General features: G+C 38.9%; 1 protein-coding gene across 3 annotated transcripts in view; it reads right to left on the bottom strand.

Annotated features, from left to right (window-relative positions):
- bend5 (BEN domain containing 5) overlaps window positions 1-15,254 on the bottom strand; it is a 1,240,673-nt gene that overhangs the window by 476,762 nt on the left and 748,657 nt on the right. For 2 of the 3 annotated variants that reach the window (XM_062979624.1, XM_003227428.4), the window contains 2 exons: window positions 2,036-2,184; window positions 1,224-1,437 (listed from right to left, as the gene is read on the bottom strand). The exons of the other annotated variant lie outside the window; for it this stretch is intronic. In XM_062979624.1, the coding sequence (XP_062835694.1) occupies window positions 1,224-1,437; window positions 2,036-2,184 (363 nt within the window). The remainder of the gene's footprint in view (window positions 1-1,223; window positions 1,438-2,035; window positions 2,185-15,254) is intronic. 3 annotated transcript variants of the gene reach the window in all.

Below are 15,254 nucleotides of genomic sequence, written 5' to 3'. Positions count from 1 at the left end.
ACCTGACAGCTCATGGGCCTCAGTCACCCCGCTATTTGCTCACTTGTCTTCCTTGGAGCATTACAATTGGGATGAGTAAATGGAAGAGTGAATGAGTCAGTCAGATGGCAGGAAGGAAGAAAAGAAAAGCTCAATGTGGGCAGTTGGGATGTTACCCAATACACTGGACAAAATACCAAGAGAAAAAAACTGCCATAAGAAAACAAACTGGCCAAAAGATCTGGATGGTTCATGAAGAACACAGTCCATGAGGCACTTCTGTCTATTCAAAAATCCTAGAGTAGGGCTGTAACCTGAATTCAAGCCTGCAAATAAAATATTAGTAGTCGGAGTCGTAATTTATCCAATTACGACTCCGCCTTTATCCTTTGTGCTGTTGTTGTACCTATGACAAAGTCTTGGGATTAGGGGAAAACAACTGCCCCACAATGTTGTGCCTACATGGCTCAGTACCTCTTCTAGTGTGCCCTTAAGTCTTGAGAGTCATCTTTTGCCTCTTGATATTACTTTTCTCCGCAAACATGCAAGCATTTGCTCCTGGTTTGAGTAAAGTTCCTGTTTCAAAGCCCAGTACCCTGTTCATTGAATTACTGCAGGCTGCTGCAGTATGGTGTATGTATCTCATGTAGTACACTCCAGAAGAATCTATCCTCCATGAATAAGACTTGTACCCTTTTTTGAAATGGCTGTGTGTGCTCTGTGGGCATGTCTTGCAAGGAAGCTATGTGCATGCTATATTGTGTTGGATATATTTATTTTGCTTTGTGTTTGAAAATAGGGGTATTTGAAGGCTTGCTTATATGAACCTGTAGAATTGCAATTGCTGCTGACTGTACTCCTGGGCTTGAGAGGAGGGTGTTTGGCATAGCAGCATATATGCAGGTTGGTGCTGGTTGAATTTTCATCAACCTGAATGCCCTCACTCCTTCTGTGAATAAATATCATTACAAGCACATGCCCAGATTGGTGAACAATGGCAATGTTTTAAATGACATTGCGGCTGTTGTTTTTACACTGTTTATTGTATTTCCTGGTTTTGTGTGTTTTCGCCCTTCATTCCTGCTTGCAAAACCTACAGTAGTGAATCCACTAGTGGAATGGCATTGTAATTTTGGCACCCATACTACCTCTTCTTGTGTAAAACACATAGCACTTTTTGGATCATTTTATAAGAGCTTGAGAGCACAATTTATGAAGAACTATCGGACTGAGAAATACCTTACCCCTGACAATACTTAATTTGTGAGGTGACAAAGGTGGTTTGGGAACAGCGTCTTTCTTTTTTTTGGTTGCAACTCCTGTAACGCTTCTGTTTTTGAGCACATCAGTTCCCCAGATCATAACTGCTAAGTTTTTTGTATACTTTGAATCTCCTTGTGTTACTTGCAATTGGTGCCACTTCTCCTCATCTACCCAGATGCCACTGCCAAGATGGACCTGGAATGTAAAATAAAACAGCAGTCAATTAGCAGTTGGCATATGCCACTGAAAAGAGGTAATGGAGTCACCAGTTTAATCTTTCATAATACTATCTTTACAAAGCATACATCTGCCTTTAATCCCCCTGATTTAAAACATCACTATACGAGAATCAGCCTGAAACAGTGATATCTGTGAAAATTCCTGAAATGGAAGCAAATAAATGGAAATAAATATGTTCCATAAAACAACTAAATGAACAAGTTATTCACATCACAATAAAAGCTCTCCTATGGTGAATACTGTCTCAGAAAGATGTATGCTCAGTTATCTTTGTCAAACAAAGCAGTTCTGAGCTACTTTCCCGATTCCCAACAGACACATGTCTAGGAAGATACACACATTCTCCCAAAGCTATGTACCGTATTTTTTTTTTACTGGGTGTGGTTTGTGGGTGGATTTTGCCGAATAAGTGTCAAAACATCACCAAAGGCTCTGAAGTGTCAACTCAGAAAATGTCTGTCAGAATCTTATAGGTATGTCTCTTGATGTTACATGAGTGACATAAAATACACCATAATTCCACTTGACATTTAGAAACAGTCTCTTAAAATACCTTTCCATTTTCAAGAATATATTTGTCCATTACTGGAAGAGCAGCTGGATAGTATGTTGATGTGTTTGCTTCTTCGCTGAAAGTGGTCTGTACTTCAGACTCAGGCTCAATGGATTCTGGTGTTACTTTTTCAAGTTCTAGAGCTGGGCCTACAAAGGTTTTAAAAAGATGTAATATATTAATCAGCATTAATATCAACATCTTAAATGGATTTTGCTGTCAATTGGTCATGTCACAACAGGATAAAAAAGGGATCTAACTTTAAAAAAAAAACCTACACCATGAGTAACAACAACCTTTCTTGCTTTTAAAAGTGAAAGATTACATTTTCATAATAGAAACAGTATACTATAACTTAACAGGGAAAATCTGGACACACTTTCAACTACAGAAGATAAATATGATAAATAATTTGCAAAGAACTGGAATTGTAAGGGAATAGGAGAGTTGAACTTATTCAGCAAAAAATCAATTACTGATTCCTTGAATAGCTTGTCACAATACTTCTTTTATTTATTTCTTAAAACATTTATTTTCAGAGAGAGAAAATGGGTGCAAAGATATATAAAGCTTGAAAAAATAAAACAATAACCTGTGGTTAGCTTTCTAAAGAATACCAAGTAATTTGAAATCAGCTAATATTTGAAAATAATTTCAATTTTACCATTTTAATGGAGACAATAATTTATAATTTATTATTTATTTAAAACGTTTATATTCTGACCTTCTCACATCGAAGGGAACTCAGCGTGGAGCACAAAATATATACGGCAAGCACTCCATGCTGGGACATAAAATAATTATAAATATACACAAACATTATAATCAGTTATATCTGCTTTAAATCAGCAATTTAAACCAACTCAGGACACCATGCTGGCTCTGGTCAGTGGAGTAGGTTTCCTATCATTGCCTCATTGCACTGCCCCAAAGGCTTGGTCCCACAGCCAGGTCTTTACCATCTTTCTGCGGGACAGGACAGAGGGGGCTGATCTAATCTCACCAGCGAGGGAGTTCCATAGCTGGGGGGCAATCACTGAGAAGGCCCTGTCTCTCGTCCCCGCCAATCATGCCTGTGATGGTGGTGGGACTGAGAGCAGGGCCTCCCCAGAAGATCTTAGTCTTCACAATGGTTCATAAAGTGAGATGCGTTCAGACAGGTAAACTGGGCCGTTTAGTGTATTAATACCTTTAGTGTATTATTTAGTGTATAACATTGGTGTGCCTACCATGGCAAAGAAACAGAAATCCATAAATCAAAAAAGGGTTTTTTTACACACAATGTGTACGTATCTCTAAAAAAACCTATGCTTTTCTATTTCAGAGGGTGTATTTTCTTTAGTGGCTACCCACAAGCAGTTTAGCAGTTCCAAATCACCTTTTGAGTTGAACTGATCATAAGCCAAAAATACTTGGTAACATACTGTTAAGGCCAGCTGTTTGACTGGCCTGGTTGTATTACTGCTGGGAGCAGGGCTCCAGCAGAGGAGAAATCTTCTCAGTGTTGCAGCAAGTTTGGAAGGGGTTAATCTAACCACCTCTTCCCCAAAGAAAGCATCACAAGCTTCTGGGATTATCTGTGAAGGCTTGCTGAAATGAGCAACAGCTGAGATCTCTTGATTCAAAAGGGATGTAGAAGAGATAGATCTTTGGTAGCAGATAAAGTCATACTTTGGTACTCTTGTGCTGGAACTTGGTTCTGCTGATCTTGAGTTGTTGTTATTGTTACTACTACTATTATACCCCACTTTAGCTCCCTTGAAGAGAACTCAAAGCGGAGGGTTAGAATTCTAGACTCTGATCTTGTTCCTGGAATCCTGTTCTGGACCCTGTTGAATCTTGAATCCTTGATTCTGAATTCTGGACTAACTTCCTGGCTTTGATCTCTGGACTTGAACTTCAGTTTGACCCCTGACTATCTGGCTTGACTTCAGAACTCTGACTAGTATGTGCTCTTAAACATGGTTTAAAGAATTCTGATAAGCAAACTCAGGGCATCTATTGGACTGTATCTTTGGGATTTGTTTATTCTTGCTCCTGAACTAACCAAGTAGTACTTGGCTTGTCTGCATTAACTGGACTTTTGACCTTGGCATGTGTTCATCCTTACCTCAGCTGTGTACTTCAATTCTTTTGTGTTAGCCAGACCTTTTTTGTTTAATAAACCTCAGCACTTGATACTGGGTGAGTCCTGGCACGTGACACACAGTTACATCCTTGTGGGCAAGATGACCTATCATACTTTGATTAAGTTCAAAGTGCTACCTGCTCTAAACCAGAACATTAAATTATTCTGATATATAAAACACAACTATTGATATTTTCAGAATAAATAAGTCTATGTTCCTGGAATAACCACTGTCTGACCACTTCTACAACTGAAATGGATGTTACCAAGTTAAGATGTTATAATTTCTAACATAGTATCTTGAAATTGTAGAGAAACTGACTATTACCCAAAGGCCAACATATTCAATCCAACATTTGTCCTGGTGGCACACAGCTGTTGTTCGGTCTTCTTTGCAGCTCACAATCTTTATACCAAGAACACTACCAAAATGATTGACATTCTTGCAGTCTGGTCAGATTCCGAGTGCTCAGAAGATGAGGATGGGGATGCTGGGATAGATTCAGCGGGCCCAGAGGATAAAAGTGGCCCCAAGAGAATTCTTTTGTAATCTCCTGGCAGTTCCCATGAGACTGGAGAAAGCAATATCAGTTCTCATGAGAACCTGCCAGAAGTACAGGCTAAGAGAAATGTGGGATACAAATTCAGGTCAAGGCGCTTGGAACTTCAGAGGCAGAGCATGCAACCAAGAGAGACTCGCTTTTCCCAGACACAGGTAAGGAGAGGGAAAGCAGGTGTATGAGGAATTATGTCATGGGAGGGATTAAGGACTTTTAAAGTTGTTCCTTTGTGCAATCCTTTGTGAGAGCAATGTTGTATTCAGATGAACAGCTCTCAATTCTTGGTTCTACGTTTTTGGAATTAATGTATTCAAGTTTCTAAATTTGTTCCCGTTCCTGGTTCATGTGTGGCATAGGTTGCCTGCCCTGGATTCATGCTATCATGTTTATGGACATTTCTGTGGATTGATTCTTGAGACTGTATTTTGAAAGGATTTTGTACTCTCTGCTATCTTGGAAATAAATTTTTGAACTTTGATTTTCCTTTTTAGATTTGCTTTCTATATGCTGCTGCTGCTCAGTCATTTAGTCGTTTCCGACTCTTTGTGACCTCATGGACCAGTCCACGCCAGAGCTCCCTGTCGGCCGTCACCGCCCCCAGTTCCTTCAAGTTCATGCCAGTCACTTCAAGGATACCGTCCATCCATCTTGCCCTTGGTCGGCCTCTCTTCCTTTTTCCTTCCATTTTCCCCAGCATCATGATCTTTTCCAAGCTTTCCTGTCTCCTCATGATGTGGCCAAAATACTTCAGCTTTGCCTCTAGTATCCTTCCCTCCAGTGAGCAGCCGGGCATTATTTCCCGGAGGATGGACTGGTTGGATCTTCTTGCAGTCCAAGGCACTCTCAGGATTTTCCTCCAGCACCAGAGTTCAAAAGCGTCTATCTTTCTTCGCTCAGCCTTCCTTATGGTCCAGCTCTCGCATCCATAGGTTACTATGGGGAATACCATTGCTTTGACTATGTGGACCTTCGTTGCCAGTGTGATGTCTCTGCTCTTCACTATTTTGTCAAGGTTGGCCATTGCTCTCCTACCAAGAAGTAAATGTCTTCTGATTTTCTGGCTACAGTCTGCATCTGCAGTGATCTTCGCGCCTAGAAATATAAAGTCTGTCACTGCCTCCACGTTTTCTCCTTCTATTTGCCAGTTATCAATAGGTGTAGTTGCCATGATCTTGGTTTTCTTGACGTTTAACTGCAACCCAGCTTTTGCACTTTCTTCTTTCACCTTGGTGATAAGGCTCCTCAGCTCTTCCTCACTTTCAGACATCAGAGTGGTATCATCTGCATACCTAAGGTTGTTAATGTTTCTTCCAGCAATTTTAACTCCGGCCTTGGATTCCTCAAGCCCCGCATGTTGCATGATGTGTTCTGCGTACAAGTTGAATAGGGAGGGTGAAAGTATGCAGCCCTGCCACACTCCTTTCCCAATCTTGAACCAGTCTGTTGTTCCGTGATCTGTTCTTACTGTGGCTACTTGGTCTTTATACAGATTTCTCAGGAGACAGACAAGGTGACTTGGTATCCCCATACCACCAAGAACATGCCATAGTTTATTATGATCCACACAGTCGAAGGCTTTAGAATAGTCAATAAAGCAGAAGTAGATTTTTTCTGAAACTCCCTGGCTTCCTCCATTATCCAGCGGATATTGAGCAAATTAAGCACCAAAACATCATGTTATACCACAAATTTGACAGAAAAAGTAGTTCAAAACGCAGTAATGCTATGTTGTAATTACTGTATTTACGAATTTAGCACCAAAATATCACGATATATTGAAAACATTGACTACAAAAATGCATTGGATAATCCAGAACCTTGGATAAGCGAGTTTTGGATAAGTGAGACTCTTTTGGATAAGTGAGACTGTATTAAAAATCTATCTTTAGTACTACTACTAATCTTTGAATCTGAGTTTCAAGAGATTTGTAACAGCATGAATGTGCCCTAACAAAACTATTTCAAAATGCAATTTTAAAAGAAAAGCTTCTCTTCGTTTTGTGTGAAAAAATAATTCTTAAGAATGTATTCCGCTCCACCCATCCAGCTTCTTCTCACATACACAGTTTTCACCTCAAGACAAAGGATTAAATCGTGCATTTCTACTACCCTGTGATTACTACAGCTTCTCTTTTTGGTGAACACAGGATAAAGCAAAATCAATGATAGACAGGAGCTTAAATGGGGGAAGTAGGAACAAGTGGAATAGAACCACTTTCTTTTTCATTCCAATCTGGACTTAGCTGTTCTTTTTGGAAGCTAAGAGATCAATGCTGGGGACAGAGATGGGTTACCTCCAGGTCTGGGGAAGGGAAGGCACATAGCATCAGCACAAGAGGTCCGGCAGTCATAGTCATTGTTGTCCTCAATTTCTCATCTAGCTTGGACTCGTGTGCAGTAGGTTCTGTGGTTATAGGAGTGTGAGGTTGGGAGCCCATATATGTCAAGTCAGGGATAGCCATCAGCATCAAGGTCTTAAAGACCAGAGACCTGGATCAATGCACGCATAACATTATGGGCACTTCGTTAACTGTGTGCCTTGTGTCAACAGAAACCGATGACCTAGACAGCCAGGAGACCATAGAAGCTCTGATCAGACAGCAAGCTTCTATGACGTCTGGATTTTGGAGAGGAGTGAGGGAGTATTCTTTGCAAGGACTGCCCAGTGGGATGGAACTTGACCAGAATCAAGCCGTTTTGACTTCTGACTCCTAATGGTGCAGAGGGATAACTTCAACATCCTTTTCGACCGTAGGTTATTGGGAAGTCTGGGTTGGCTCTTCAAAAGGTTGCCGTTCAACAAGGGGAGAAGGCTCCTGAGGCATTGGTATAGTCTCACACTGAAAGTGCTTGAACTTGTCCTTGTCCTTCCTAGGCCTGTCTGAATCAGCAGCCAGGGCCAAGATTTTTGGCGAAGAAGCTTCTGCCACCATTGCCTTGAGCTTTTTAGACATTGTTGTCTTGTCTGAGTGAGCGCATTTGGGCATGGAAGTTCAGGTAGTAGGGGCCTCCGCCAATGTAGGGTCAGATATGGCCGTGGCAGAGTTACAAAGCCTGGTGGATGATACAGAGGGGGTTTCAGGAGTGGTAGAGACAGAGAAGGAAGGCCAACCTTCTTGAAGGATGGTCTTGTAGAGGGCCACTTTCAGGCATTCTTTTTCCTGGCTGCTGGTGTGAAAGTCTGGCAAATCTTGCAGTCCAAGACCATGTGCGCCTCACCAAGACAGATTAAGCAGCAGGAATTGACATCATTATTAGGTATTTTGGTTTTGCAGGCTGCACATAGTTTAAACAACGTGGTTGCTATTGCAGCATGCCTCTCAGGATCCAGACATATAGGAATTTTGAGAGGTCCGTAGGAGCACAAAAAAAAGAGAAAAAACAAGAAAAAAAACTAGCAAACTAGCTGACTGGCGGAGCTGGAAGGGAACCCTGCTAGCGGAAAGGATCTATTTCTAACTAATGGCTATCTAATCTAATACTGAAAAGACTATCTGACTAAAGTACTAGACCTAAGCCTAACAATGCTATTGAGCAAAGATTCTTTCTTTTGCTACAGATGCAGTAGAAAGAAAAAGAACTGAGGCAAAGGTGGAGCCTGCCCATTATATATCGTCGGGATGGTGGATGGAGTTACCACCAAAAAGTATCAATGTTCCAAATTGTAATTAACACATTAGTGTGCATTCACAAAGACCACAAAGAAGAACTAGAAGTTCTTTCCAGTGTCACCAGGGCAGCCTTTGAAGGAATGGAAGGATTTATCTGAAAGGATTATATCTCCCATACTTTACATTTTCCTAAAACCTATAAAGCACATATTGAGGAGTTTTTCAACTACAATGAGATGGGAGGCTGGGCTGAGTGGAGGGCAGAGCACACAGAAAGATATTCTGACTCTGGCCCACTAGAGTGGCTGGCTGCCACTCATATTGAAGCCAGAAACTTTGAGAGCAAAGACAACACCATACTCTCTTCACTTTCAAAGTAGCTTTTTTCTAGAAAAAAAGGGGCTCAAGATGTGCATGCTATCTCTGAATCCAATTCTTCTCTAACTTTGCTGTTTCAAATACGATGGGAATACTAAATGCTCCCATCACTTCCAAATAACCAGAGGGCTGTGGGAAGAATGGCAAACTGGAAGTAAACTGGAAGAGAGCTAGGGCTCTCTTTATTTCCATTGCCTTACTTTACTTGGGATATTCAATGGAAACATGACAGGAGCCGTACACTTCCATAACTACAAAATATGAAAGAATGTTTGCTCCTGCATCCTGAAAATTCAAGGAATATGCAAAATGTATTTCTGTTTCCCCTTAGTTATGGAGGGTTCCTACATTATGGAAAACCAATACAGATCAACAAGATAAGAATAACATTTATTTGAGTAATACAAACATTATCTCAGATCCAACATTTGAGATATCTTTTTTGTGATATCATTCCCCTTTTACTACTTGCTGATTTTCTATAGGTTCATACTTATTTCATTATATATGTTCCTAAAGTAGTATGTCTATTAAACCGTACAATAATAACAGCCCAGAGACCTACTACAAAAAACACAAGGTTCTGTTATTGAGGAGTTAGTGACACAAAGAACTGTCTTTCTGTTCTAAATCTTGGGACAGTTTTTATACCAGAACCAAAGCCTCTATGAGCCAGAGAAAGTTTTCAGTGATTTTATAACTACTAACAGTTGGATTTATAACACAGCATGTTGTGAATTAGACATGCATTTCCTTTACTGCCTTTTAACTAATTGGTGTTGTATGCCTAATTTGCCATGCACCATGCTTACTTTTAAATTTCCTTTCTTTGTAGGTTTTATGCTTCGATAAGCAGGAAAGTAATTGTGTAGTTAGGAGAAGTTACTGAAAGTCAACAGAAATGTGTTATCTAAACAAAGCACATGCAAGCGAAGAAGAAGGAAAATCCCTCAATGAAAAGTATTCCTTTTTTTACTTGCATATGGTAAAGCATTCTGGTCTAGAAAGCAGAATTATAATTTTAAAAGAACTGTACTCCCTTCTTTTTTTCTTCCATGGTTCTTTGCCCTAAGCTTCCTTCATATCACTGTTGCCTTCCAGTAGACTTCCTCACCTATGTTTAGAGGATCAAGACCAGCGTGCCCACAAGTCATCATGGGTAGTGGCCTTAAACAATGAGATGGCTAAAATTGGCCTTCCTTTACAATTTTTGAATGATCTAGGACCTAGGGCAAAACAAGTGCTCATGCAACGCACTCATGATATCTATGCTCAACTGGACCTAGCAAGTATAGGTAGGTCTTCTGCCACAAAGTTTTTAGCCTCCCACAAAATGAATACTTATTTAGAACACTATCTGACTATTCCAGTTCCGTTGCCTTTAAGAAGAATATACACCAGGGCCAGGTTTGAACAACTCGGTATTATGATGCAGACTGGTCGCTACTGTAACATCCCAAGAAATGAGAGATTCTATGTCTGGGGAGATCAAATAGTGGAAGATATCGAACATTTTTGGATTGACTGCCCAGCATATGCCGAACTTCGACATCCATTACTATCTAATTTTAGATCTCCCAACAGAAATGATCTTCTGACAGTCCTCTTGCAAGGACAAGAAAGATCCACCATAATTAGAGTAAGCCATTTTATCCTGAAAGCTATCAAGAAAAGAGCACATTTCCTGAAAGAAGAATCAGGAAAATAAGATTTTGTCGGCAAACAGATGGTCAGCTGCCTGTTCTCCCATCCTTTCTGCCTTGTTTTTATTTATGTTGCACTTTGAAATGGTCATATGACTGGTCAAACAAATAAATTATTATTATATCACTGTTGCCCCTTTAAAGAATTCAGAGTAACAGTCTATATTAAAAATACCACTTGATTACAATAAGGCAACTTTTTGCATTACATATAATGTTCAAAAGAGAAAGAAAAAAGCTTAGTATACACAAATGCTGAATTCTAAAATTCTAGGCCACTTCCATATTGGTTGTTATAATACAAAATGATAAACTAAGCTACTATGGGAACTGTGGCTTATCATGGGCAGCCAATGTGTTCATCCATACTGCTGGATCACTCCCACTTGCAAAGCGATGAAACACAAAATGGATTTCCTCCATGGCTTATCATATCACATAAATTCAGGTCGGTCTTAAAATGTAAACATTCCCGAAACTTGAAGCAATGGAAAATAATGTTTTGGAGCAGAAATGCTCAGAAAATAAACCAGTGTTTCTGCAGTTCTCTGACTTACCACGTGGTGCAAACTAGGGCATTTCTGTCCTGTTAATCTTGGTTACAATCATTAATTTATGACCAGTTAAGATCTATGAGCCAACTGGTTAATAAGAGAACACTGATAGACAGCTTTTAAAAAAATATTACAGCCACATTGTTCCTATCTCTAGAAGTAGATTCCAGAACATCCAAATACTGAAGGATCCTGGTTATACCATGTACAGTACCAAAGCAAATGTAGCTTTACATCTTATTGAATGGCATTTAGGTACATTTTTTTCTCTGGGTATAAAGTAGAGAAACCTGGTTGAAACATTTTCTACAATACATGGACTCCTTAAATGACTCTTAAAGGAGATGTTTCCTAAAAGCAGTCCCTGACCTCACTTCAAGAGCATTCAAGTAATATTTTATGTTCCTCTGATCTTAAAGATCTATTTGGATGTGCAGTAGGGTATCTACTCATAAAAAAAACATGCTAGAAGGATAAAGTATGCATGCACCAAAGACTGCTATTCTTATGAATACTGCAACTCTTCACATTTAGTTCCAAAACTGCTTTTTGTTGGATTTTGCAACATTTTTGTAGAGAAATATTCACAACACTCACATCTAACCTATGTTAATTCTCCAACGTATTCTGATCATACTGTTTCATTTCCAGTATCCCACAAAGATGCACAGCAGGAGAAGTGCCCTTCCTTTTTAAGGCATAGGGGATAAAGACACAGGGAATAAAGACAACAAAGTTTGTTGAATATTCTAATGAATTTGATTTGGTGAAAAAAGAGTCATCATTTTGATAAGTAGTCCAAAGATTGAATCAAATATTAACACAATCAGGATTAAATCAAATAGCAACACACAAGTTCTGAGCCATTCTTACTTGGAAATAAATAACTGAGAGCTATTAAAAATTCAAGCTTTATGGATTGGGGGCATAGCCTCTGCATGGCTGAAAATATCTCCCTATGACAACTGATTCAGGTTTCCTTTCTTCAAGATTTCTCAGGGAGATTGAAAATTTCAAAAAATAAGGGAATCCTCTTGTGCATATACTCTTTCATTTCTGCATCTCTGTTGAACCTGGCAATTGGGGAAAAGGCAAAGCTGGAGACAGAAAGTAGTGATCTTCTTCCCTAACCTAAGGAATCTCCCCTTCTTTCACTCCTACAAATAAAAAACAACTCATGAATTTAATACCAGTTGACAATTTTGTTATTGTTAAATTCAGCAAAAGGCATTTTAGAAACTATATGAGATCTTGTGATGTAACTTGTAATGAAAAGAAATACAAAATTTCTTTTTATGTTAGCTTTAAAAGAAACGAATCATTAGGGGTGCTGTCATGGCCAAGTATGAATTCCTGTGAACATTACATGTTCCACTATGATCCTCAAGGGAAAAATGTGCATCAAAATATACTTTATATGCAATTACTTTTACTTTAATGAAGTATTTAAAAGCCTAGCCACAAGCTTTCCTGTTAGTTCACAGTTGAACCTGATGCTGAATTATAACATGTATATACATGAGAAAGACATTGATGTATGAACTGTGCCTTGCTTGCAGGTATATTTCTGTTAGATGTCAGACAATGAAAACCCTGATTGTATTAGTCATGTTAACTTAGTCACAGGTCATTTCCTAGAAAACTCTTTTTACACAGTCTCAAATTAACATTACCTTAAATTTTACAGTTGACCATGTCCCATTATCTGTTCAAAGTGTATCAAATTGAAAGAAGCACTTCTTTTGATTTTGCACTTTTAAATAAAGGACTGTCAAACTTATAGCTAAATTCCAGACAGTGCAAAGCTAATTTAGACATTTAAGTTGTACTATATTTTAAATTATTTTAGAAGGAAAAGTTCAACCTGTTCAGCAAACCTTTAAAATATATTAAGAGGATAAATAATATAAGTATTAGTCACAACAGAATGCCCCAAAACTAGACAACTCTGGACGTAATTCAGTAGTATGTACATATGTGTGTCTGCATGTATACATACACAAACACAAATACTGCATATACTTCCTTCTATACTACCATGACTAAAAAAATATAAAGTTTTACAACTGAACAATGAAATGATTAAGCTTTTATGCAGCTTTTTCTGATTGCATGTAAATTTTGGACTGTATACCTTGGAGCAAATTTAAATGAAAGTTTTAAAAGGTACATATAACTCAGCAGCATTTTGGATTAAATGATAGGGAGACTGTTTTCAGGTTTTATCCTATTGTGGAATCTTGACTTAAGAGGATTTTGAGTTAAGAGCCGTCACTCGGCCCTGGTTTTGATTTGACATACTAGCACTGTTTTAAGTTAAGAGCAGTTGCTTGGCCCGTGTTTCACTTTGACATATGAGCAGCATTTTGAGTTAAGTGCAAGCATCAGAGGGAGCGCTAGCGCAAGAGTACAGGGCTGTGGGACTTTATGGGAGCAGCCTCTGTGCCTCCTGCTCTTGTCTGCTTTGTTCTTGTCCGCTTTGAGCAAATTTGAGTTAGTTGATTTTGTGTGGTTTTTATTCCTGGTATGTTTGGCTTCATGAAGAGACAGAGCAAGAGAGGGAGGGAGGCTGGAATGAGTATAGTATGAAGAAAATGATGCTTCTGTCTCTTCTCTTTGTGCTTTGTGATTCCTTGTCACAACTTTATGCATCTACCATTGTGCCACAACTTTGAACTTCTACCATTTTAAAGTTGATCTTATTTATTGTTCCATGTAAATGTGCATTTATACATTATTTGTTATTTATAAAGTACATTTTCTTATTGAAAAACACATACCAAAATAGTTGTGTGGGCAGTGGTTTCTGGGTGGCCGGAACAGATTAATAGCATTTCAGTGGGAAATTTGCTTTGAAATAAGAGCAATTTGAGTTAAGAGCTCGGTCACAAAACAAATTAAACTCTTAACTCAAAGTATAGAGATCTGCAAACCTATGCAGACTTCTCCAGAAGCAAGTCCCAGTCCAAATAACAGAATCACTTAAGTGTTTTCTTTTGTTCCTATTGCCATTTTACAAATATCTGAGATCACTACGTAGGCTATAGTGTTTGATATCACAGTGATGAATTCAGTACCAGGGTGTCACTAAAGTGTCACGTTCTTAGGTACTGGATATGTAAGTCAACTTCTTGCATAAGTCAAGAACAGGCTTTTGAAGTAAAATTAAGGATTTTGATATGACCTGTGGATAAGTCAAGGGTCATTCCATGAAGAGGTTTTTACACCAATGCCGCCTCAGAGGGACTAGTTGCCCCCAGTCACAGTCATATACAAGGCCTTCCATCACTCTACCCAGAAAAGGGAATGATTCCTTTTTAAGGTACAGTAATGACTCTTTTTTTTTTTTTTTTAAAAGGCATTCCTCCTCTGAGTAAAGTGACAAAAAGTGAAAGCTAAAAGAAGAACTACTAACCCCCTTTAATCTTTCAGAGCATCTTTCAAAGAAGCAAGAGAGAGCTGGCACTGCTAATGCAATTTTCCTAACTAGGTATTTCAAAAGGCTAGAAGTAGCATCATGGAGGGGAGAACAGGGAGGGTTGTGCTTCTTTTACATTCTCGAGGACAAAATAAACACTTACTTGTTACCACCCTATTCAAAGAAGGGTTTTTTCCTTGTTAAGAGTTAAGGCAAACTACTTGCATTGACCCAGGTTTGGGGGTCAATTTTTGACAAAATCCCTTAGATGTGTACATGGGCATATACAACATATTATATTACACTGACAGATTAAATATTGGGGGATGAGTATATCAAAAGTTCTTGTCCTCATTCACAGCACTTTGTGAACATATGTGGTCCTTTGAGGAAACCAATTCAATCTAATTGTCACATATAGCATTTCCTCTTCCATCATAACCACCACTATTAGTGTAACAGTCTACCAGCTATCATCAAATGATGTGATGTGTTCCAAGCAGTGTTGCTTTTTGTAACTCATATATTGTCAGTCCATTTGGGACTGTTCCCAGAGCACCTGTCACTATTGGAACTTCTATAATAGTACTGCTATTATTTTAACAAAAATAAAATGAATCCAGAATTTTTATCACAGAAGCTAATGGCTAAGTAGTAAGGCTAATAACAACAGTGCTACTGTTTACCCTCAACCTTCATGGAGGTTAAGGGTGCAGGATTCCCATGAAAGTGAAAAAAAAGTAAAAATGCTTCTACAGTGTGAATATGTTCCCAGTTGCTCACTCATTCCAGAGGAGAAGGAGAAGATGGCAGGCTGGAAGAGAGAGAGAAAGACTGATGGAAAGGTAAGAGCTCGTTTCCATTTAC

Source organism: Anolis carolinensis, chromosome 4 (assembly GCF_035594765.1).
Source record: "Anolis carolinensis isolate JA03-04 chromosome 4, rAnoCar3.1.pri, whole genome shotgun sequence".
NCBI lineage: Eukaryota > Metazoa > Chordata > Lepidosauria > Squamata > Dactyloidae > Anolis > Anolis carolinensis.
This window is presented reverse-complemented; position numbering and strand designations above follow the sequence as displayed.